The 24,943-nt window shown below is 45.2% G+C and overlaps 1 protein-coding gene across 1 annotated transcript in view; it reads left to right on the top strand.

Annotated features, from left to right (window-relative positions):
* kremen1 (kringle containing transmembrane protein 1) overlaps nucleotides 1–24,943 on the top strand; it is a 119,747-nt gene that overhangs the window by 87,016 nt on the left and 7,788 nt on the right. The window contains exons 4-7 of the mRNA XM_038998587.1: nucleotides 14,554–14,678; nucleotides 16,687–16,840; nucleotides 17,683–17,792; nucleotides 18,050–18,272. Of these exons, the coding sequence (XP_038854515.1) occupies nucleotides 14,554–14,678; nucleotides 16,687–16,840; nucleotides 17,683–17,792; nucleotides 18,050–18,272 (612 nt within the window). The remainder of the gene's footprint in view (nucleotides 1–14,553; nucleotides 14,679–16,686; nucleotides 16,841–17,682; nucleotides 17,793–18,049; nucleotides 18,273–24,943) is intronic.

Genomic DNA, 24,943 nt, shown 5'->3' with positions numbered 1-24,943 from the left:
GTGGCCGTCACGAAGCCCTGACCTCAATCCTATAGAAAATGTGTGGGCAGAACTGAAAAAGCATGTGCAAGCAAGGAGGCCTACAAACCTGACTCAGTTACACCAGCTCTGTCAGGAAGAATGGGCCAAAATTCACCCAACTTATTGTGGGAAGCTTGTGGAAGGCTACCCGAAACATTTGACCCAAGTTAAACAATTTAAAGGCAATGCTACCTAATACTAATTGAGTGTATGCAAACTCCTGACCCACTGGGAATGCGATGAAAGAAATAAAAGCTGAAATAAATTATTCCCTCTACTATTATTCTGACATTTCACATTCTTAAAATAAAGTGGTGATCCTAACTGACCTAAGACAGGGAATTTTTACTAGGAATAAATGTCAGGAATTGTGAAAACGGAGTTTAAATGTATTTGGCTAAGGTGTATGTAAACCTCCGACTTCAACTGTACATTTGACATTTTAGTCATTTGGCATGCTCATATACAGAGCGACGTACAGTAAGGGCATTCATCTTAAGATGATAATAATAAAAATTGTATTATTATTATTTATTACATTTGTAAAGCGCTTTCCATTATACAGAATATCTAAAATGTCATTAAAAAATGGACACAACTGAACAGGGCAACTGACACAAAGAACACAGCTGCTACAAGGGACAAGGACACCAAGGAGCAAAGCTATCAACAGAAAGCCTTAAAGGGAAAGGTCTTTAGGCCCGTTTTAAAGGAGCCCAGACTCTGTTGTGTTTGATAGCAGTGTTGTAGTCGAGTCACAAAGTTCCCTGTACTTGAGTCCAAGTCGAGTCACGAGTCCCTATAGTTGAATTTTAAGTCGAGTCCAGGTCACCAATGGTCGAGTTACGTGTCCCTCAATTTATAATAGGTCTTATTGTCCTGTGTGGCTCAGTTGGTAGTGCATGGCGCTTGCAACACCACAGTTGTGGGTTCAATCCCCACGGGGGACCAGAATGAAAATGTATGCACTCACTACTGTAAGTTGCTCTGGATAAGAGCATCTGCTAAAATGTAAAAATGTAAATCTATTGTGCAATTTTTTCTAGTCGCCACCAGATGGCAATATATCGCCACTCCCTCATGAACAAAAACCACTAATTTACTATTAATCACTACCTCACAAGTTATACTCAATACCTGTGTTTCACTACTTATTTACTACATAAATGAATGTTAAGTTAGGCTCTCGGCTACTTTTTTGTAATCACCCACTGATATTTGGGAGACTTGTCAGAACCTGGCTATGGGATGCAGGGGTGAAAGTGGCAGGGTAGAGCGAGACGACAAAGACAGCGTACTTTTCTATACTCAAGGGGAAAGAGACAAATAGCTAGACTGTTGTTTTACCATTAAACTCAATACTAGTATTTTTTTCCAATTTCGTAAAGTAATTTGTGTTTCTTAACCAGGCGAAGCTAACTAGTAGGCTGGTGACTGGTGGTTACGGGGAAGCAAGAGAGTCTATTGCGCGATGTGTAGCCTATGATTGGAGGCGGAGCCGGAACGGTGCCTGTCTGTCCACACTCATACCATGCTCTCCCACACTCATACCATGCTCTCCCACACTCATACCATCCTCTCCCACACTCATACCATGCTCTCCCGCACTCATACCATGCTCTCCCGCACTCATACCATGCTCTCCCGCACTCATACCATGCTCTCCCGCACTCATACCATGCTCTCCCGCACTCATACCATGCTCTCCCGCACTCATACCATGCTCTCCCACACTCATACCATGCTCTCCCGCACTCATACCATGCTCTCCCGCACTCATACCATGCTCTCCCGCACTCATACCATGCTCTCCCGCACTCATACCATGCTCTCCCGCACTCATACCATGCTCTCCCACACTCATACCATGCTCTCCCGCACTCATACCATGCTCTCCCGCACTCATACCATGCTCTCCCGCACTCATACCATGCTCTCCCGCACTCATACCATGCTCTCCCACACTCATACCATGCTCTCCCACACTCATACCATGCTCTCCCACACTCATACCATGCTCTCCCACACTCATACCATGCTCTCCCACTCTCATACCATGCTCTCCCACACTCATACCATGCTCTCCCACACTCATACAATGCTCTCCCACACTCATACCATGCTCTCCCGCAGCTCACCAGCTGATGTAGGCTGCAAATGCCAGGTGTGGCACATCCTTCCCACTGCTAGAGAACAAAACCCTTGCTGCTCTGTGCACCCAGTGCTGCTAATATTCTGCTTATCATAGTAGCCTATGCAGTCCACGTGCAAATACAGTCACGAGAAGGCGAGTCAGAGTCCTGGACTCAAGTATTACAACACTGCTAGCTATGTGAGACAACCACATATACCAGTCAAATATACAGGATACGAGCATTCCATTCCAGGTAAACAATGAATATATAGCATCTATGAATAGAAAATCTGAGAACAGTAATATTTTACACACACATGAAAGTACCCATAAGCAATAATTTCTGATGAAAAAAATGAAATTTAAAAAAATGGTGGATATAGCGTTTTTGGGAAATAAACTCACAAACACAGAACTATATAAGGACATAGAGATGAGGAGAACGAGCGTGTGTGAGTAATGGAGAGAGATCAACAGAGGTAAAGACAGAGAGTGAAAGAGAGAGAGAGAAAGTGCGAGAGAGAGAACTACAGAGAGAGAGACGAACTTATAAACATAGTCAGTGATAAGTATTTATTTCCTTGGTGCATGATACTTAACATTCCAGGAGAGACAGATGAGTCTGTTCCAGGCAGTGAGGTGTGTGTGTGTATGAGCGTGTGTGTCAGTGCGTGTGTACATGTGTGTGTGAGAGTTGTTAAGGTGTTGACAACCCGTCGGTAAGGTGGTGGCATCATTAATGGGCCTCTGGGATCCTGTCCAAGCCCCAAAATACCTTCCTGTGTTACTGTAGGGCACTGAGACACAAACACACACACACACACACACACACACACACACACACACACACACACACACACACACACACACACACACACACACACACACACACACACACACACACACACACACACACACACACACATTAGTGTAGGTAGGTAGAGGTCCAGCCATGATGAGCATCTTAAATTTCCTGACTGTGAGTGAAGAGTCTTTTATGACAGGAGTGTTTTTAAAATCTCCATCTCCCTTTGTGACATCACAGCATTCCTAACCAGGAAGTGCTAATGAGCTTCTCTCTTTATGGCATCACGTAGTTAGATGTAAATGAACCCACAGCGTTAGCTAAGAAGCTAAAGTGACCCCACGCTGTCCGCTCGTAGCATGGCCCACACAATGACATTAAAGACCGTAGATATCGTTTATGATCTGTGTGGGCAGACTGACCCTTATCGGGAGTTGCGTAGTGTGTTGCTGCTAAACTGACCTTTTGTGTTCCCCCGGAGTGGGAACGTTGTGCATTCTTTAGGCCGATAACACAGAGAGTGGCCATTGAGACATTGACCATTGAGACATTTACACTGTATAAAGAGAGAGGTGTTGAGTCAATACTGGTGTGCTGCAGATATGTTTTCCACCTCATGAATGAGTCCTGCAGGTCGTTAGCACTTGGCAGCTAGTTTGGAAAGACTTTAGAAAGGCTGGCTTATTAACCTTTGACAAGTCATCGCCTTCTTATTGTCCTCCTCCTCTCTCACTGTCTCTTTCGGTGTCTCTCTCTTTCTCCTTTCCTCTCATCTCTCACGTGTAAATATCCCTGGCTGTGTGTTCTCAGCGTGGCACGTGGAGTCCTCCCTCTCTCTGTTTCTCAGTCTCTTTCTTTCTCTCTCTCTCTCTCTCTCTCTGTCTTTCCAGATGTAATTGCAATTTATGTCTGTAACCACAACACGGTTGGTCGGGGAGAGACAGGGAGAGAGAGAGAGAGAGAGAAAGAAGAGAGACTAAGACAGAGAGAGAATGTGGCTGGAGGCATACAGAGCTGCTCGCCTGCCACCGCTGCCAAGTGCACTGTGTTGCCAAAGCCTGCTGCCGGTCCCTGTGTGTTTGATGTTGTGGTGTTTGTTATCATGCTGTGGCCCTCCCCCCACTGATGTTTTTAGTTCTGGTCTAGGTGTCTGCTCCTTCTCCAGAGGTGTCTTATCCTGTTGCAGACAGACAGTTGTTGTTGTTGTTTGGTCTGCAATGAACCCTGGGGTGTGGTAACCGATCTCTTCCTAGCCGAGGCAGCAAGTTGTGATGACTCTGTCTATAGACAGGTCCTCCTGTGTCGGGGTCTGTGTGCGTCTGCGTGTGTCTGTGTGTGTGTGTCTCTACTCATGTGATTCCCCCTGCTTTGCTCTCCCCAGGCCTCTCTCCAGTCTGGCCTGGCTGATATAACTGCCGCTGCATTCATACACCTTGTTTCCCTCATCTCCTTGTTAAACCAAATTCCACTGACGGCTTTGAAGTGTGTGTGTGTATTTATTTCATTACAAGCAAAGATGTTGTACTGGTTGTGCGGCTTGCGTCTGTGTAGCAGATGTAACTGACGAACAATGCTTTGCTCAGGGCCTTTTCTTCTGTTAAGGCATTTTTGCTATAATTGCCGACGTTAGCAGAAAAATTCTGCCGCCTTCCATTGTCATCTCAAGTTCCTGAGCGAGCAAAGCTGTGATTTAGGGCTTATATCACACACACACACACACACACACACACACACACACACACACACACACACACACACACACACACACACACACACACACACACACACACACACACACACACACACAGTCACAATCCACGAGTTGCCGCTCCTCCTTTCAGTTGAAGCTGCTGCCGCTGGGATGACAGTACAAAGGCAGATAAATTGACAGTCGTCTGCAATCTTCTTGTCAAAAGAGAACCAAGGGGCCTGCTGCCTTTAATCTCACTGCTGAACCCTGTAGTAGCATCCCCTGCTGTTTGAAAGCCTTATTGAAGTGGTACCTGCCTGCCTGGGTTAGCTATAGCTCAGGGGAGGAAGGTTGCGATACAAACCACCAGATGTTTACCGGGTTGTGTGTGTGTGTGTGTGCGAAGCGTGTGCGTGTTTGTGTTGCTGTACACACCAGGTGTTTACCGCCCTAAAGACTAAACTCGGGTCACGCCCTGCATACTTTTACGGGGTTTAGTGTGACTGGAAGAATACCTGGGCTGCTTAAACTCATGTCCCAACCTCTACCTGCCTCACCCTGGAGAGTATGAAGTACCTAATCAAGACTCCAAAATATCCACATTACTGTCATGTTTGTCTTGAACTCGCCACTTAATCTCCCTCCTAATTCCTCCAGTCTGCCGCTGTGCGCTGAACTGTGTGTGTGCTCTGCCACACCAAATGAGCCAGACAGAGGTATTTATCGTCTCATAAAGCCAGAGGGTTTTTTGACATGGCTGTAAAAGAAGAAAAGAAAGGATGAAAAGAAGGAAAGGAAGACAGAAGGGATATTCCTGGTGATTTATAGACGAGAGGAACGTTTCCTTCCCTCTTCACCGCTCCTCTCCTCAAACTCGGATTGCTCTCTCACCCTCTGTCTTCCGTCATACGTCTCCTCTCTTCCGCTCTCTCCATCTCTCGCTCTCTCTCATCATCATCGTCGTCGCCCATCTCCTTTCTCTCCTCTGCACTTTGTTGATCCCGTCATGGCCCTTCGGCCAACAGTGTGGCCGGACTGCGGTCAGAGAACGTGGGCGAGAAGCAGGGCGTAGAGTAGCAATGTTGTCCTGTCCTTGTCCGGGACATTTGGGTTAATGTCCCAAATGGCACCCGATTTCCTATATAGTGTACTACTTCTAATCAGGGTTCTGGTCAAAAGTAGTGCACTAGAAAGGGAACAGGGTGCCATTCGGGAAGCATCCTTGGTTAGCGAGTGTTCAGCACTGGCCTTTTGAACCTCTTTCGGGATTCCCAGAAGGCCTCGCCCTGCTCGTGTTTCGTCCTTATGCAAACACCAATGCATCTGTGGCATCTGCTATTTACATAGATGAGCTATTGTGTCAGCCAAAACGTTTACATTGGCACCGACGAGGCAGGCAGCGGGACTGGGGAGCGCACGTGTGTGGTCTTCGTCCACTCTCTCTCTCTCCGCTCTCTTTCTCGCTCCCTCTCTCTCCCTGTCTTTCTCATAATACAATACAATGCATGCTTTATTGGCATGAATTTGTGGTTTCCACTGTTGCCAAAGCACTGTATATGAAGTATACAAATCAACAATATGTTCTCTCTCTCTCTTGTTCTCTCGGTCTGTAGAAAACACCCCGGGGGAAAAAACGTGGACTAGGCATAGGTTTTAAGTCTTAAACATCCAGCATGCACCAGTTAAAATGTGTGTGTGCGCTAACTAGACGTCTACAGGCCTCTTCTAGAACTCTCTGAACTCATTCTCTCTCTAACATGACACAGTGGAGCTGTATTGAAACCTAGTACCAATTTAGTGTATTTTTGATACACAAGGGAAACGGTTGAGCGTGAAAAACCCAGCAGCATTGCAGTTCTTGACACAAACCGGCATGCCTGGCACCTAGTACCATACCCCATTCAAAGGCACCATCTGAATGGCTCAATTGTCTAAAGGCTTAAAAATCCTTATTTAACCTGTCTCCTCCCCTTAGTCTAAACTGATTGAAGTGGATTTCACAGGTGACATCAATAAGGGATCATAGCTTTCACCTGGTTAGTCTATCATGGAAAGAGCAGGTGTTCTTAATGTTTTGTACTCAGTGTATGTCTGGTTAGGTTCTTTCAATGGAAAGTTACAAAGGTTTACACAAGTCTCATTCAGCAATCAGGTATATGTGGTTAATAAGGTGGTTAAGCTAACACGGATTTTTGCCCTAAAATTTGCCTGGTTGGCACCTTAGGTTGTTTTTAAATGGTCATATCACTGTGTTGTCTCTCAAACCAGCCCTGACAGTCAGATAAACCTCCCTGTTCTCTCTCTCACGATCGTCTTCTGGTGAAAGAGTGGACCAAGGCGCAGCATGATACGAATACATCTTCCCTTTTATTGACGAAGATGAACACGAAACGAAACACTTTTACAAACGTGAAGCTACAAAACGAAAGTGCAGACACAAGCTACTAACGTTTAGACATAGACAATTACCCACAACCTGCCTAATGCCTATGGCTGCCTTAAATATGGCTCCCAATCAGAGACAACGATAGACAGCTGTCTCTGATTGAGAACCACTCAGGCAACCATAGACATACCTAAACACCTACACTGAACACAACCCCATAAACTCTACCAAAACCCCCTAGACAATACAAACACCCTCGACTAGACAAAAACACACAAACATCCCCCATGTCACACCCTGACCTAACTAAAATAATAAAGAAAACAAAGATAACTAAGGCCAGGGCGTGACACTCTCTCTCTGTCTCTCTCTCTCTCTCTGCATGCTGGGAGTGTTTGGTGCATGCTGGGAAGTGTATGATCGAGGGAGTGCGTGTGTTGTGTAGAGTTAGATATTCAGAACTTTCTTTCGGTTTTCTCTTTCTTGGTGGCATTCTTTGTTTTCTTTCTGTGCATGATTAAGATTATTATATATTTTTTTTGTGTGGTAGAATTAAGTATTTAGTTTTTTTTCGTATCGAAATTACCTTGATTTTGGCGGGGATGGCTTCCCGAACTGGAATGCCGTCCCTGTCACTTCGGCACGGCTTTAGGTGTGTTACTGAAGCTACTGTCACGGTGGAGGAGTTTCTGGTCGCCGTAGGAGAGAAGGTAGGATATGAGAATATTGCTTATGCGTCACGGATGAACAAAGCGGTGGTGGTATTTCTTAAAGAAGAGCGCCTTGTTGATCGTATGGTTGAGCAGGGCGTACTTCTTAAAGGAATGTTTATTCAAGTTACGCCGCTTTTTTCTCCGTCAACAAGGGTAACGATTTCAAATGTACCACCGTTTATTCCAAATGAGCTATTGGAGCGCGAGTTATTGCGCTTTGGGAAGTTTGCAAGCTCAATTAAGGTTGTTCCGTTGGGTTGCAAACACCCGGCGTTGAAACAGGTTATGTCGTTTCGGCGACAGGTGTTTATGTTTTTGGACTCACCGGAGCAGACTTTAGAGATATCGTTTAAGGTCAAGTATGACAATAGAATGTATATGGCTTATGCTAGTACGGGTAGTCAACGGTGTTTTGAGTGTGGGGATGTTGGCCATAAGCGACATGCTTGCCCGAAAAGGGAGAAGGCAGAGGGAGGGGCGCAGGTGGTCATCATAACGCCTGGGCCACTGATGTAGGGAGAGGTGGGCTGTCAGTGGTTGAGCAGCCACAAGCACCTGTTGCCGAGGAACAAGTTATCCGTGTTGAGGCCACGAGTTTGCAACTTGTATTAGAGGGAAATATTATGCAGCAGAAAAATATTGTTGTACAAGGCAAGGATGGATCTGAAGAGCCAGTTCCTCAGACTGGTGAGGAGGTGCCCAGTACGAGTACTGGGGCACAGGAGGGGGTTCATATGGAGTTAATCTCCCAGGTAGTGGAGGAGATGCCCACTACGAGTAATGGAGTACAGGAGGGGGTTCATGTGGAGCTAATCTCCCAGGTAGTGGAGGAGATGCCCACTACGAGTAATGGAGTACAGGAGGGGGTTCATGTGGAGCTAATCTCCCAGGTAGTGGAGGAGATGCCCACTACGAGTAATGGAGTACAGGAGGGGTTTCATGTGGAGCTAATCTCCCAGGTAGTGGAGGAGATGCCCACTACGAGTAATGGGGAACAGGAGGGGGTTCATGTGGAGCTAGGCTCTCAGGTAGTGGAGGAGATGCCCACCACGAGTAATGGGGTTCAGGTGGGGATAGTCTCCCAGGTAGTGGAGGAGATGCCTGGTACGAGTGATGGGGTGCAAATGGGGAGTGTTGAAAGGGATGTGGTAGAGGGGAGTCAGTGGTCTGTGGCTTCAGCTGAGGAGGATCAGGAGAAGGAAATGGATATCTCTTTTGATATGATAGCAGCTGGTGAGGACTCAATTTATGATCTAGAGGAGGTAAATGGTTTTCTGGATCAGACTTTTGGGAAATCTGTCAAATTGGCAGAATATTTTGATGTTGATAAGTTTGTGAGGTCAGCTGTGATGTTACAGAAGACGGTGGGGTTGGACCAGTTGAGTGAGAAGAAGCGGTTTCGCTTGAGGAAATTTGTTACTGCTGTTACAGCAGCAAAAGGTGGTGGGAAACGTGGTCAGGTTAATAAGAAAAAATTTAAATAATGATGATGATCATGCTTCATAGGGTGTCTTTTTTCTCTTTGGTTTCTCTGTGGTATCTTCTGCTTTTCCTTTCTCTTTTCTACATGGAGGTACTAAGGGTAGGCTCTCTCAATATTAATGGGGGAAGGGACAGGAATAAGAGGGCTTGGGTATTAGAAGAAATAAAACAGAAAAGGCTTAATGTAGTTTTCCTACAGGAGACACATAGTGATGAGGATAATGAGGTTGACTGGGGAATGTGGTGGGAGGGGCAGCATATACTCAGTCATGGTACTAATTTCAGTGCTGGGGTGGCCATCTTGTTTTCCTCAGGTTTAGGGGTGACTGTGATATCTACAACAGAGATTGTCAAGGGTCGGGTTTTATTGGTCAAGGTGGATGTTATGTTTTTTTTTTTTTTTTTTGAATGTTTATGCTCCTAATGAGGGTACAGAGCGTCTTGTTGTGTTTGATAAAATAAAATAAACCTTAAGACAGTGTGACCAAGAGGGGTGTATGGTTGTAGGGGGGGACTGGAACTGTACTGTGGATTTTACTGTTGATCGCAACGCTGAAGAACCTCACCTGCGGTCAGCCACTTTCCTGTCTGGCCTATTAACTGAGTTAGAGCTTTCTGATGTATGGAGAGTAAGGAATGCAAAAGTTAGGCAGTACACATGGTTGAAAGTGAATGAAGGTTGTGTCAGTGCAGCAAGGTTAGATAGGTTGTACGTATCTGATCAATACTGTAGTAGGGTTGGAAGGTGTGCCATTACTCCTGTGGGTTTCTCTGATCATCATATTATTACTGTTGATATTCACTTGTCCTGTCCACGAAGGTCATCACCTTACTGGTATTTTAATGTTAAATTGTTACATGATGTCAAGTTTTGTGAAAGGTTTTTGTTGTTTTGGGAAAAATGGAGGGTTACAAAAGGGAATTTTGAGTCCTTGAGACAATGGTGGGATGTTGGGAAGGCCCAAATACGAGTATTTTGTCAACAGTATATTGCTTTGTCTCAAATTGAAGTTAAAGAGACTATCAAGGCCCTTGAGCAGGACATCAAATCAATTGAATTGAAGCTGCTCACTCAGAATGACCCTGGACTAGTCATGAACTTACAGGACAAGAGACATGAACTGAGGTCGTTTCTGCATGAAAGAGTGAAAGGTGCCTTGATTAGGTCTCGTTTCGCTTCCCTCAAGGACATGGATGCTCCTAGTGCTTTTTTTTAAAACCTTGGACAGTCGAAATTACAACGTAAACAGATGGTCTGCCTTCGTCTCCCTGATGGGAAGGTGACCACGGATGACAGTGAAATGCGTCAACATGCCGTGGATTTCTACTCTGCCCTGTATAAGGCGGAGGATTGTGACTCTCTGTGTACTGAACAGTTGTTACACGGTCTTCCTCAATTGGGACCTGAACAGAGAGTCGCATTGGACTCTGACATTACACTGCAAGAGCTGTCCACAGCAGTTATGCAGCTCTCAACAGGCCGAGCCCCTGGCATTGATGGTTTACCATCTGAGTTCTATAAGCATTTTTGGGGGTCTATTGGGGAGGATTTTTATGAAGTGGTGTGTGAATCTTTTCATGAGGGTTCTCTTCCTGTATCCTGTCAACGTGCGGTGCTTTCACTGTTGCCAAAAAAGGGGGATTTGGCTCTCATAAAAAATTGGAGACCTGTTGCTTTGCTGTGTGCAGAATACAAAATAGTTTCTAAATGTCTCTCAAACAGGTTGAAAGAGTATCTGGGATTGTTGGTCCATAAGGACCAGTCCTACTGTGTACCTGATCGCTCAATTGTTGACAACTTGTTTCTGATAAGAGATGTTTTAGACATTTGTAAACTGTCTGATGTAAATGTGGGTTTACTTTCTTTGGATCAGGAGAAGGCTTTTGACCGAGTGGACCACCAGTATTTGTTTAAAACGATGAAAGCCTTTGGGTTTGGGGATGTTTTTTTGTCTTGGATGAATTTACTGTATGCTGGGGCCTCGTGTATGGTGAAGGTGGGGGGTGGTTTGAGTTGCCCCATCCCTGTCCAAAGGGGCATCAGGCAGGGATGCCCAATTTCAGGGCAGTTATATAGTCTGGCGATTGAACCAATGCTTTGTTTTTTAAGAGCGAAGCTTACTGGTTTCTCTGTGCCAGGTGTAATGAAGGGACCCACGATAGCACTGTCTGCGTATGCAGATGATGTGACAGTTTTTATTACAGGGGCTGAGGATGTTAAGGTTCTCTCAGACGCTTTAATGGTGTATGAGGGTGCCTCCTCAGCTAGAGTCAATTGGGGAAAGAGTGAAGCGCTGTGGGCAGGTCAGCTTCAGATAGGGTCCGCTCCACGATTACCAGGGGGGCTTCAGTGGTGCAGAGATGGGATGAAGACATTGGGTGTTTTTCTAGGCTCTGATGTCTTTCAGAAAAAGAACTGGGAGGGTGTAGTGGAGAAAGTGTGTGCCAGACTGCCAAGATGGAAATGGGTGCTACCCCAGTTGTCTTATAGGGGAAGGGTACTGGTAATTAATAATCTTGCTGCCTCTACCCTGTGGCACAGACTAATGATTTTGCAGCCACCAAAGGGTCTGATACAAGAGCTTCAGAGGACCCTTGTCAATTTCTTCTGGTCTGGACAACACTGGATCAAAGCTGCAGCCCTGTACCTGCCACTGCACGAGGGGGGACAAGGCCTGGTGGACATTTCCTCTAGGATCATGGCTTTCCGGCTTCAAGCAGCCCAGAGACTGTTGTACAGTGACGGTTCTAGCTGGGTCGACACAGCCTACGCATTGATGAGGAGAGCGGGCTGTTTGGGCTTAGACAAGCACCTTTTCCTCTTAAAGCTGGAGGGGGGTGAGTTGAATGGCCTGACTCCATTTTATGAGTCTGTTATGCAGGCTTGGAGGGTTCTTGTCAAGTCCCGTAAGGCCGGCACGCTACCAGGGATGTGGCTTTTTGAAGAGCCTCTTTTTTATAACACTGCCATCCAGTCCAGTGCTCTGGGTTCAGCCAGCCTGCGTTCATGCCTGTTAGGTGTCGGGTGCACCAAGCTGGGTCATCTGATGCAGAGCAGGAGCAGATCGTTGGAGGAGCTGGGAGAAAGAGCGGGGATCCGATCATCTCGCCTACTGAGGAAGGTCGTCGCTGAGGTCTGTGACTCCTTGCCAGTTCTTCATCGTCAGTATGTGACTGACAATTCCAATTCTGATCGGTGGAAGGAGGGTCTGGATTATGTGTTCCCTGCACTGATTGTTAGTGCTGCGGTGGGGGCATTTGAGGAGGACGTGGGGATGCTGCTTTCCTTCGATACCCCGGAGCTGGGGGAGTTCAAGGAGGTGGGAAAGAAGGCCATGTACAGAATATGTGTAAAGGTGTCCCATGCCTCTTCCCTGGAAGGGGTAAAATCGACGAGGTGGGCGGGTGTGCTTGGTCCAGGTGCTTCCCCAAAAGGCTGTTGGCGATCATTATACAAACTGCCGATTGATAAGAGGACAGCTGACCTCCAATGGAGGATAATACATGGAGCTATAGCCACCAACATGCATCTGGTACACCTGGACCCTACTGTTGGGGAAGGGTGTCCATTCTGTGCAGAGTCTGAAACTCTGGCACACCTGTTTTTACTGTGTCCCAGGTTGGTCGGGATGATTGACCTGATCACTGACTGGTTCTCAACGTTGGGAGAGGTTTTCTCTTCCCAACTGTATATATTTGGGCCAAAGTACAGGTTCAGTCAAAAGGGTGTCGTTGTGTTGCTTAATTTTGTGTTAGGGGCAGCAAAATTAGCGATATGGAAGACCCGAAAGAACAGTATTCGGGGACAAGGGTCTGTGGATGTGGTGGGAATGCTGGAGGGAATGGTGGCAGCGAGACTAAGGGTTGAGTTTGCCTATTATAAACTTGTCAACAATATTGATCTGTTTTTGAGTATATGGGGTATTCAGAGGCTGTTGTGTTTAGTTACTGTGGAGGAGGAGTTGGAGTTGTGTTTTTAATTGATGTGTAACTGTGGTTTTGTATGAGTATTTATTGTGTGGTGGGCTCCCAGACCCAATAAAGATTATTTAAAACTCAAACTCCTTCCTCTCCTCCCTCACCTCCTCCCTCTCTCCTCCCTCCCTCCTCACCTCCTCCTCCTTTCTTCCAAACCCAACTTTTTGTCTGGTGACAATTAACAAAACAATCTCAAACTGAAGCCAGCCAGAGAATTCTGGGGAGATGGCTTTTTTTTGGGGCGCAGCTCATCGTGTTTCATGGCGTTCCCAGTCCGCCGGAGTGTGTGTGTCTGCATCTGTGTGTGCGTGCGTGTGCATGCCTGCCTGTGTGCGTGTGTGAGTGAGTGTGCCTGTGCGTGTGTGCGTGTGGAGCCAGGCCAGCCATGTGGAGCCAGGCAAGCCATTGGAGAAGAAGTGTTAATCACACCTTGTAAAACACAACACTATTCAACAGAGCGACAGGACATACCAGGTTACAGGAAACATACTGTATGATCTAATGATCTATTACAGAACTACAACCTAGGACTGGCTAAGACTGGCTCTGAGGGCCAATGTTCTGTGCCTTGGGTTGACACCTAGTGTATGAGACACAGGTGGTTTATGGGAAGTGTATATGATCCACAAAAAAATGCATACACTGATCCCCTCAGATCCCTCTCCTATGAGACATAGATGGTTCATGGGAAGTGTAGTGTATGCTCTAGTACAGAGCTTAATCCTGCATATTCAAGGGTCCCTCAGGATTGGCTCTGTCGACCAATGTTCTATATCTTAGTTGATGCCTGTTGACGCCTATGAGACACAGGTGGATTGTGGGACGTGTAGTCCCACACGACCACTGTTCTGGCACATGGTAAATGATCTCTGGGATTGGTTGTTTCAAACAGGACTCTGGTAATACACCACACAGGTGCATCATGGGGAAAAGTGGAGGCAAGTGGGTGGAGCTATAGAAAGATGGGCTCATTGTAATGGCTGGAATGGAATCAATGGAACAGAATCAAACATGTAGTTTCCTTATGTTTGATGTGTTTGATATCTTTCCATTGATTCCATTCCAGCCATTACAATGACCCCGTCCTCCTATAGCTCCTCCCACCTATAGACCCCGTCCTCCTATAGCTTCCTCTGTGGGAAATACAGTGAATGCTTAATGCAATGTGTGATTTTACGTACAGAAGGGCCTCTTAAGAGGAACTACATATATCACAACACAATGCAAGTGCTTCATGGGAAATGTAGTGAATGCATAATGCAGTGTTGTGCTTGTTAGTATTGAAGTGCCTATCATTAAGAAATACATGGCTAACCCCTGCTCTCCTCTCTGTGTTTTCTCCAGTGCCAGGTAACCTGGGTTGTTTCAAAGACAGTGGAGACCCTCCCACCCTGACAGGGAGCAGTGAGACCTCCAACAAACTCACCATCCAGAACTGCATCAGCTTCTGCCGCAAACAGAGATACAAGGTAAGAAAGTACAGAGATGGATGTGTCCCAAAAGTAATGCACTATAGGGAATATGATGCCTTTCAAGATTTGGTTCACCAACCTGTTTCATCTGCAAAAAAATCTTCTTTGAGGGAAGAATGGCTGTCTGTTCTAGACACTGTATTTCTATATTTATGACCATAACTATCCTCACATTTCAAATTAATTCAGTGACACATCAGATGATGAAACATCACAGGCACCTGTAAATGTAGTCTCTATGGCCTTCTATTGTCTTGGGTACTGACCATGGGTATAAACAGTGGCAGGTGTTTATGTTCTGTGTGAACACATCCTGTTGGCCCTGCGTCAGACCCGGCTCGCAGACGCTGTCTGCACTGATGAGCAGTGACAGTCTGCCCCTCTGTGTGTGTGCGTGTGTCCCTCCAGTCCCTCTCCGCAGATGGCACTGACATTATGTGTCGACAGCCTGAGACCATAGCGTCTGTCCGTCCTCTGATTGTCATTGTCTCTAATACACATTTAAAACGCTGTATTGATGCTCTCTGACTTCACTATGACAAAGAACCACATCCAACCTGTATTGATGCTCTCTGACTTCACTATGACAAACAACCACATCCAACCTGTATTGATGCTCTCTGACTTCACTATGACAAACAACCACATCCAACCATAAGTCAGTCAGACAGTAAGTCGGTGCATACGTCCCAAATGGCACCCTATTCCCTATATAGTGCACTACTTTTGGCCAGGGCCCATAAGGAATAGGGTGCCATTTGGGACACAGCCAGTGAGCCAGTGATTCAGATGCCCCCTGCAAACAAATTTCTGCTCTGTCACCAGAGGACTTCACGTTTGTCTTCCTTTCTCAAGTCATTTTTCTTTTTCATCCGATAAATATGTAACGCATTCACGTCGGTTCGGTTGGCGGCGGAGGAGTCTAGTTACATAAATTCCAGCTTCATGAGAACATTTTCAGAATGAAGGGAAGTGATGCGGTACCTTCATATGAATTCATTTATGGGAAGAAAATGACACAATGGTCTTCTTTTAATGAGAGACAATGGCGCTCTTAGTCAGTGTTCTGCCTGCACGCTGAGTATGACTGGGTTGGATCTGAATTCTGAAAGGAAAGGTCAAGATGATTGAAGAGGTTTGACTGTGTGTATCCCAAATGGCAGCCTAGTGTTCCCTTTATAGTGCACTAGTTTGCCCTGGTCAAACGTAGTGCACTTTTAAGGGAAGAGGGTGCCATTTGGGAAGCATTCTGTGATTCTGTCTCTCATTCTAATACAGCCCAACGCAACATGGCTTTAGGAAATGTTTCGACTAAGAGCTGAAGGTTAAGTGGTCCGATGCTATTTCAGACTAGTTTATTTGAGCCCTACACTGAGGTCTTTGATGTGAGTTCGTACTCAACTAGTCACCCTCTAATTAATTACTGCTGACAGAGTGGGGATTCGTCCAAAATTGCACCCTATTTCCTATGTAGTCGCACTACTTTTGACCAGGGCCCATAGGGCATATATATGTATATAGGGAATAGGGTGCCATTTGGCACGCATAAAGGAGTGGTGACTGTTCTGTTTCTCCGAAAGCACTGGACTCAACCCAACCACACCATATTATTACCATCAAACGCCTGATGGCTTTAAGCACATAAATCACTTTATTTTAGGACAGAAAAACAGTCATTTTGGGGATTTTTATGGAATCATTCTGAAAGTATGCTTATTAACATACAATTAGATGATATAGTAGTATCTCTGATTAAGTGAGGTGGACAACTCTTGTCTGACTCTACCATCCAGAGTTGGCTTAAGGAGGTTCAGCTCTCTCTAAAGTCTGTTTCCTCTCAAGGTTTCTTTCTTTGCTTTCATCCAAAGGGTTTTATTCCTTAGTGCTGCGCTACATTTTTTACCCTCTTGTAAAGCTTTAGACAAGTGCTAAACAAATAAAGTTTGATTTTAACTTAACATTAAACGATCATTGAACGATTTGCCTGTCTCTCTCTGTTCTGTAGCTAGCTGGGATGGAGTCGGGTTACGCCTGTTTCTGTGGCAACGACCTGGATCAGCATCACCATGGCAAAGCACCCAGTATGGAGTGCAACCACGTGTGTTTTGGTGACCACACCCAGCCCTGTGGAGGAGATGGATGGGTCATCATCTTCGACAGTGAGTAGATAGGAGATCGTTTGCTCTGGGTCGTATTCATTAGTGCACATCGCTGCAAACTGTAGACATTTTTCCCCCTGTGCAATCAATACAAACTAGAGTTTCTTATTGGACAAATTCAGGTAGTCCTTCACAGTTTTGTTCTGTTTTCTTCCATTTGGCTTTTAGTGAAAATGACCCTAGTCTGGTCAGCCCTTTATAACATCTATGATGCTTCACCTAATATGTAAAAAGTGGAGTTTGCATATTTTTTTAAAACACATAAGCTCCACCACACTGGCGATGGTGAATAATCCACAAACAATTGAATGGTTCTCTCAGAACCAACGTTGGAAAGAAGTGAAAGAACCTAACCGAATATGAAAGGATTGCAATCACTCTCACCAACTCACTGTTTATGTGAACATAATGTTCTATCTCTCCCTTTGTTGTCATAAAATTATTTGCTGATTTTGGCAAAACAATACCTGCTAAATCTCTTTCTAATAGGCTACACAAGCATAACGTTTATGGCAGACACACCTGCTAGATAACGAGACACAGATTTCACAGCTGTAGTCAACACAATTACAACAATGATGAAATACTCCTTGTTCGGTCCAGTCTCATCTTTCCTGTATGCGTTGAAAACTCTTCGTTCCACTCTCTCTATCATTGAGAGAGCCTGTTGTATGTGGTTTCTATATGAAAAGGTCTCTATGACAACTCCTGAGACATAGGAGTCAACAGGGTTAGTTATATAAGAGGGTTAAGTATATGAGAGACTTAAAAACTTGCAAATGCAAACTTCGATAGCTGAACTGTTATTCATTGAATCATCTTTCTCTGTTTGTCTCCTCCAGCTCGTGTTGGTGCGTGCGGGGGTAACTACTCTGCTCCCTCTGGGGTGGTCTACTCCCCTGACTTCCCTGATAAGTACGAGGCAGGGAGGGTCTGCTACTGGACTGTCCAGGTATTGTGTCTTGTTTCTTCGGTTGCATATCAAATGGCACCCTATCCACTTTACAGTGCACTACTTTTGACCCGGGTCCAACTGTAGTGTGTTATATTGGGGATAGGGTGTAATATAACGCACAACAGTTGGACCCTTTTTTGTTGTTGTTGCTTTTGTTTGTTGCCTATTGCCTAAAGCATCTTTGGCTTTCAAAAAGTAGCAAGTATCATGTATTATTAAGTACTATGTATTTTTTCTATTTGCATTATTATTAGGTACCTGGGGCCTCCATGATCCTGTTCAACTTCACCTTCTTCGACATCTCGGACCAGACAGACATGGTGGAAATGCTGGATGGCTATACCACCCAGGTGTTAGCACGGTTCGACGGCCGCAACTCGCCCCGGGACTTGGTCAACGTCACTGGAGACTTTGTCATCCTCTACTTCTACTCAGACCACACCAACCAAGCACAGGGCTTCTCTGTCACATACCAAGGTGGGTTTGCAATGGGATATATACAGTATACACACACACACATATACAGAGCGCACCAACCTAGCTGTCACATACCAAGTTAAGAAACCTGTAGACATGTCGTAGGTAAGGACTTCAGGAGGGGGTCAATTAGTACTGTCCCCAACCCTTGTTGCCAACATCACCCACACATACACTATATATACAGAAGTATGTGGACACCCCTTCAAATTAGTGGATTCGGCTATTTCAGCCACACCCGTTGCTGGCAGGTGTATAAAATTGAGCACACAGCCATGCAATTTCCATAGACAAACTTTGGCAGTAGAATGGCCTTACTGAAGAGCTCATTGACTTTCAACGTGGGACCGTTATAAGATGCCACCTTTCCAACAAGTCAGTTCGTCAAATTTCTGCCCTGCTAGAGCCTCCGCGGTGAACTGTAAGTGCTGTTCTTGTTAAGTGGAAACGTCTAGGAGCAACAACGGCTCAGCCGCGAAGTGGTAGGCCACACAAGCTCACAGAACGGGACCACCGAGTGCTGAAGCGCTTAGTGTGTAAAATTTGTCTGTCTTCGGTTGCAACACTCAGTACTGAGTTCCAAACTGCCTCTGGAAGCAACGTCAGCACAAGAACTGTTCATCAGGACCTTCATGAAATGGTTTTCCATGGCCGAGCAGCCACACACAAGCCTAAGATCACCAAGCGCAATGCCAAGTGTCGGCTGGAGTGGTGTAAAGCTCGCCGCCATTGGACTCTGGAGCAGTTGAAATGCATTCTCTGGAGTGATAAATTACGCTTCACCATCTGGCAGTCTGAGGGACAAATCTGGGTTTGGCAGATGCCAGGAGAACACTACCTGCCCCAATGCATAGTGCCAACTATAAAGTTTGGTGGAGGAGGAATAAATGGTCTGGGTCTGTTTATAGTTATTTGGGCTAGGCCCCTTAGTTCCAGTGAAGGGAAATCTTAATGCTACAGCATACAAAGACATTCTAGATGATTCTGTACTTCCAACTTTGTGGCAGCAGTTTGAGGCAGGCCCTTTCCTGTTCCAGCATGACAATGCCCCCGTTTACAAAGTGAGGTCCTTGCAGAAATGGTTTGTCAAGATCGCTGCGGAAGAACTTGACTGGCTTGCACAGAGCCCTGTCCTCAAACCCATCAAACACCTTTGAGATGAATTGGAACGCCGACTGCAAGCCAGGCCTAATCAACCCAACATCAGTGCCCGACCTCACTAATGCTCTTATAGCTAAATGGAAGCAAGTCCCCGCAGCAATGTTCCCACATCTAGTGGAAAGCCTTCCCAGAAGAGTGGAGGCTGTAATAGCAGCGAAGGGGGGACCAACTCCATGTTAATGCCCATGATTTTGGAATGAGATGTTCAACGAGCAGGTGTCCAAATACTTTTGGACATGTAGTGTAGGTTGTTTTGAGGTTGTCACAACAATTGTACAAAAACAAAGCAAGTTGTTTCAGTAGATATGAGAGATACTGTAACAAGCTTTTCCAGACATCTATCGCCCTCGGCTTGGCTTGAGTTATTTCAGCCCCATGCAGTGATTTGACTGAACCACGAACTCATCTCTCTCCGGGAGCCATAATTTGCATGAACAGGTGCAGGCTGACATCCTGCTATCCTGGTTCCATGGCAGGGTTTTGCATAGCAACCAAGCCGCCTGGACACTGTTAAATCGACCAGACCAATGTGTTGTGGCTCTACTTAAAGCACACACACATAAACACAGACACACAGGCACATGCACACACACACACACATGCATGCGCCCAGCCACACACTGACGGTAAGAAAGGGAGACAGGCAGGGGAGACTCCAAATGCTGCCGGCAGTGGACCTTTTCTCTTCTCATTTGCTAGCCAATGCCTCAAAGCCGCAGGTGATATTGGTGTTGCATATATTGAAATGTTTTGTTTTTCTAGGAACTCACCGTGAGACACACACTAATTCACAAGGTGCATGTCGTTGCATATTAAACATTGGCAGTGTGGGGGAATACTTTTCGGGATGGTAAAAATGTTCTGTGTTAACTTAAATGGCTAAAAAACAGATATAAAAAAACATGTATGTAGAAAATATAAATAGCCATTTTTGAAAACTAACAATCACCAAAATAAGAACTGCACAGTCTGGTAGAATTTAAAATTCAAAACATTTCATGGCATGGGCTCCCATTGATTTTGTTATAATGTTTGAGTCACTCAGATAGCATAAGAACATGGCATAAACCATGGCAAAATGTGTAGAATTGCAGGAAATTAGTAGAGCTGGGAATTGCCAGGGACCTCACGATACGATATTATCATGATAATTAGGTGCCGATACGACATGTATTGCGATTCTCATTATTCTACATGCATTACCGATTCGATACCGCGATTTTATTGCGATTTGATGATTCAAACATATTGCTCACTACATGTCTGCTGCAACGAGACAAGAAAGAGCATGAGAAAATGTGTTTAGATCATTCAGGGAATTAAAAGTGCTGAAAACATGTTGGCTCACTATTTATGTAAATCGTTTTGGCACAGGTACAGCAGGCTAGCTCTAGAACATTTACAAATCAGTACTTCAAGTCAAATATCAATATAATATTGAACAAAAACAAAATTGCTATATGTAACTGTATTGATTCTTTTCTTCTTTTTGTTTTTGGTCTCTACTCACAAACCTCTGTTGGAAACAGACAGGTCGTACGCCCGCCAAAATACCATTCTTTGCCTATCTTCCTTTCCAGAACACCCTTGAGTTCAAATTTACACCTCACATCTCCATATCATAAAAGTCATGTAATACACAGTGTCAATGTTTACTATGTTTGATGTACAGTTAAAAGATGACACGGCATCATACCCTGTGTTGTTCTGAACAGAACGAGCCTGTTTGTTTACTGTGAAGGAAATTCACTGTGGAACACGCACCTGAATGCACGCATGATTATTTTCTATGCGCACCAAAATTACCATCTGTTTCTCTGAATTTCCATGTGAAAGCCAAACACTCAGTGCTTGACTTGGGCTGGAGCTATCTGGAGGACCGTACTGGCACCTCCAATTTTTGAGGAACTGCGTAACGACTCCTCTATAAAACAAAGTAGCCTATCACCAGCCCGGGTTCACACGCAGCATCAAAAAAAGATTGATCAAAGCGGAATGAAGGCGGGATCTGCATGGAATAGCAATGGAGAGTGGGCATTCAGATCCCGATTCCACTTTGTTCAGTGTATGTCTACCAGTAGACTGTTCCGAGTTTGAGAATGCGCAGATTGAGAATGGGGCCAGCCTGAATGTACAGGATGCGCTGTTCCAAGTTGTCAAATGAGGGTTCTTACGGTCATGAAAATCCTGGAAAAGTTATGGAATTTTTATATTGTGTTTTCCTTTTTAAATATATGTCGATTTTGAAATTATCATATCAGCCATGATCAGAATTAGGCCTACCCTTCAGCATGTCTTTCTGTGTGTGCTGTGCATCATCTGTGTGTGTGTACCAGTGCGGGTGGGCGTTGCTCGAGGAGAGAGAGGGAGCCCAGCTAGCACATAACATTCTGAGAACCATGTGTTTCTTAGAGCTTGGTGAGAGCGTGGTTGTCCTATGGTTAGTTTGCATACAACCTTCCCACAAAGTTCTGGGAATGGTGCAGATGAGTTGCTTGGCATTGGGACTTTCTCAGCACATTTAAGGAACTTGACAAAATAATGTTATTTCTTGGTATTTCATTACTTTAACAGAACGTTTCCTAAAAGTTCAAACATGGTTACATTTAATTACATTTTTGGTAATGTTCTAGGAATGTTCTCCAACTGGTTTGACATTGGGAATGTTCTCAAGTAGTTCAGAGAACGTTAAGAAACAATGTTCTCCTCTGGGAATTTCAATACATCAGCATAACGTTTCCACCTGGTTTCCTCGTGGTACTATTTAAAGTAATGTTCTCAGAATGTTCAGAGAACGTTAAGAAACAACGTCCTTCTGTGTGAATTTCAGTACTTCAGCATTACGTTTTCTGCAGGTTTCCTCATGGTTCCATTTGAAGTCATATTCTCAGAATTTTAAGAAAATGTTCCATGAAAACCACAAGAAAACATTAGTAACGTTGAAAGAACGTTCTAATAATGTTATTGAAAAACACATACATTCCGTTCTCAGCATCAACAAAACTCTCACTGTCCACTATCTTGTTAAGTGTGTTCAGGCGTGTTGGCCATGGCCACTAATTGGCCTCACATTATATTAATGAGTGCTTGTTTCCTTTGAAATGGGGTCGGGTTGAATAGACTAAAATGAACAGCTTTGTATGAGTTAAAAAATATATAAAAAATCAAATACATTGCTTGTTAGCTCCAACCTGGTGGACTAATCCCATGGATCGACAACAGAAGATCATAGGTTCGAATCTCACTGACGGCTTGTCACAATAAAAATAACTGTGTTTGCATGATAATGCTTAAGCAATACATTTTCAAATGTCCGATCTGTGCTTGGAGTTCAAAACAGTTAACCTAAGCTAGCAGTCTTATTAAAACAACAAATATGGCGAAAAGTACAGTAAATATAAAATCAACATTGTAATGTTTGGATTCAGTCTTCTGTCAGGTGAAGTGTTGTGTCCTCAAATTTGGTCAAATAATTTTCCCATAATCTCCAAACTTTTCCATTTCAGTTGCTACCATGCTTATGCATAAAAAACGTATTCTGTAAGAAACAATTCAATTTAGCCCTATCCATATAGGCCAATTCCTATAAGGTTAACAGATCACAGGAGTGTCACAATATTCTCTGCCAGCTCTTGTCTCTGTGTTAGGAAAAACTTCAACAAAAGGAACGTTTTATACGGCTAAGATTAGCTTTGTCTCTTTTTCGCCTCGAGGTCCCTTTGTAGCTAGCATCCGGAACCGGCTAGCTACAGATACTTGGCTAGCTTAGCTGCAAGGTTTCGCTAACCAGGCTAGTTCATTATCCTACCCTAGGTTTTCTACCTGCAAGGGAAGAATTTATAGTCTTTCTCTCGGTAGAGAGATGCGCTTTGTCCATCGCAAGACTAACTTAGCGCTAGCTTCCTCCTGCTAACTAGCTAGTTCAGTACCCCACTTGGCGAACGATAGCTACGTTCACTTGGTTAAGAGGTTAGCTTTTCCCAGCTAACATCGTGCTAACTAGCCTAGCTGGCAGCCAACACACTGCTAGTTAGCTGTGTTTTTTATTTTGTTCTGGGATTAGCATTCCCATCAGTGCCATGGAAGAAGCTAACCCTGCCTCAGGGGATCCGAGCACCATGCTAGTTTGACAGCATTGAGATTGCGCCCAACGGATTCCCTTGGAGGGAGAGGGGGCATCTGACCTAGGGGAACGCCCCAGCGGCAGAGAAGTGCAGTGAACAGTTACACTCTGTGTTCTGTGCTGGTACCTTCTCGGGTGGAGCACAGTGGGCGTCAATGTGCCACTGGTGAGTGCCTCCCCATGGGCTGCTCGCTGAGAGAGTAGAAAACTAGCATGCATCCGCAGTCAAGTCTGGGACCCTATCCACTGTTACCAAGTGCTACAGACTGCAGTTCGCTATGAGACCTCTTGCCTTCAATGGCATGCTGGAATCAGATGCGACCGTGACTTGGCACGCATACTATAGCAGGAAATCTCCTCTCTTCTATTCAAATGGAATATCAGAGCGATAGCAGAGGAAGACAGACATTGAGCCTTCTACTCCTGGTACATTCTGGTTCCCAAAAAGGGGAGAGATTTGCCCCATTCTGGACCTACAGGTCCTCTACGACTATCTGAGGAATTTTGCGTTTCGTTTGCTCACACCAAACATGCTGTCTCGTTCTATTCGTCCAGGCGACCCAGTTGACCTGCGTACTTCCAGATAAGCATCCACACAAGGTTTCTGAGGATTCCCTTTCAAGTCAAAGCCTACGAATACCTTGTTCTCCCGTTCGGGCTAGCGCTTCCCGGACATTCACCAAGTGTGTGGAGGCGCTCTCAAGTCCGTCAGAAACAAGGGGCTGAGGGTATCCGCCTACATAGATGATAACCTGCTCTCCTTCCCGTCCCGTGAGCAAGCGGGGCAAGACGTTACCTCCTTGGTAACCCACCTTTCCGGGCTCGGGTTTCCAAATCAATCAGATAAAAATCTGTTTCATACTGACCCAGAGAATATAGAATCTGAGTATCACCCAACGCTGTTGGAAGGCCGCATCGCCTCATTCCGACAGTGCCTATCCCTATTAAACAGGAGGCACTCGGCCATGTTCCGAATACGCCTCCGGTTACTGGAGTTAATGGACTCCACTATCTCAGTGGTCCCACATGGTCTACTGAGGATGAGAAGTTTCCAACGCTGGGTTTTATCCCTACGTCTGTGCACTCAACATCAGAGTATCTCACATCTTTCTGGAAATGGAGGGGCCCCTCGATCTTCACATTCGGCACCACTCTAGGAGTGGTGTCAGCGAGGAAGGTGATGACGACAGACGCGTCACTCATGGGTTGGGGCGAAGTTTACGAGGGCCAGGCAGTTAACTGAGTGGACCACACAACTCCGTCTTTTGAAACACTTTCTACCCTTCCTCCGGTATTGTCACGTCCTTGTCAGGACAGACAATATGACAGTGTCGGCCTACATCAACAACCAGGGCGGCACACGTTCCTTAAAATGGCTCACAGCCAT

This window comes from Salvelinus namaycush, chromosome 1 (genome assembly GCF_016432855.1).
Source record: "Salvelinus namaycush isolate Seneca chromosome 1, SaNama_1.0, whole genome shotgun sequence".
NCBI classification, from domain to species: Eukaryota; Metazoa; Chordata; class Actinopteri; order Salmoniformes; family Salmonidae; genus Salvelinus; species Salvelinus namaycush.
The sequence above is the reverse complement of the archived record's forward strand: the minus strand, read 5'-3'. Positions and strand labels throughout refer to the sequence as shown.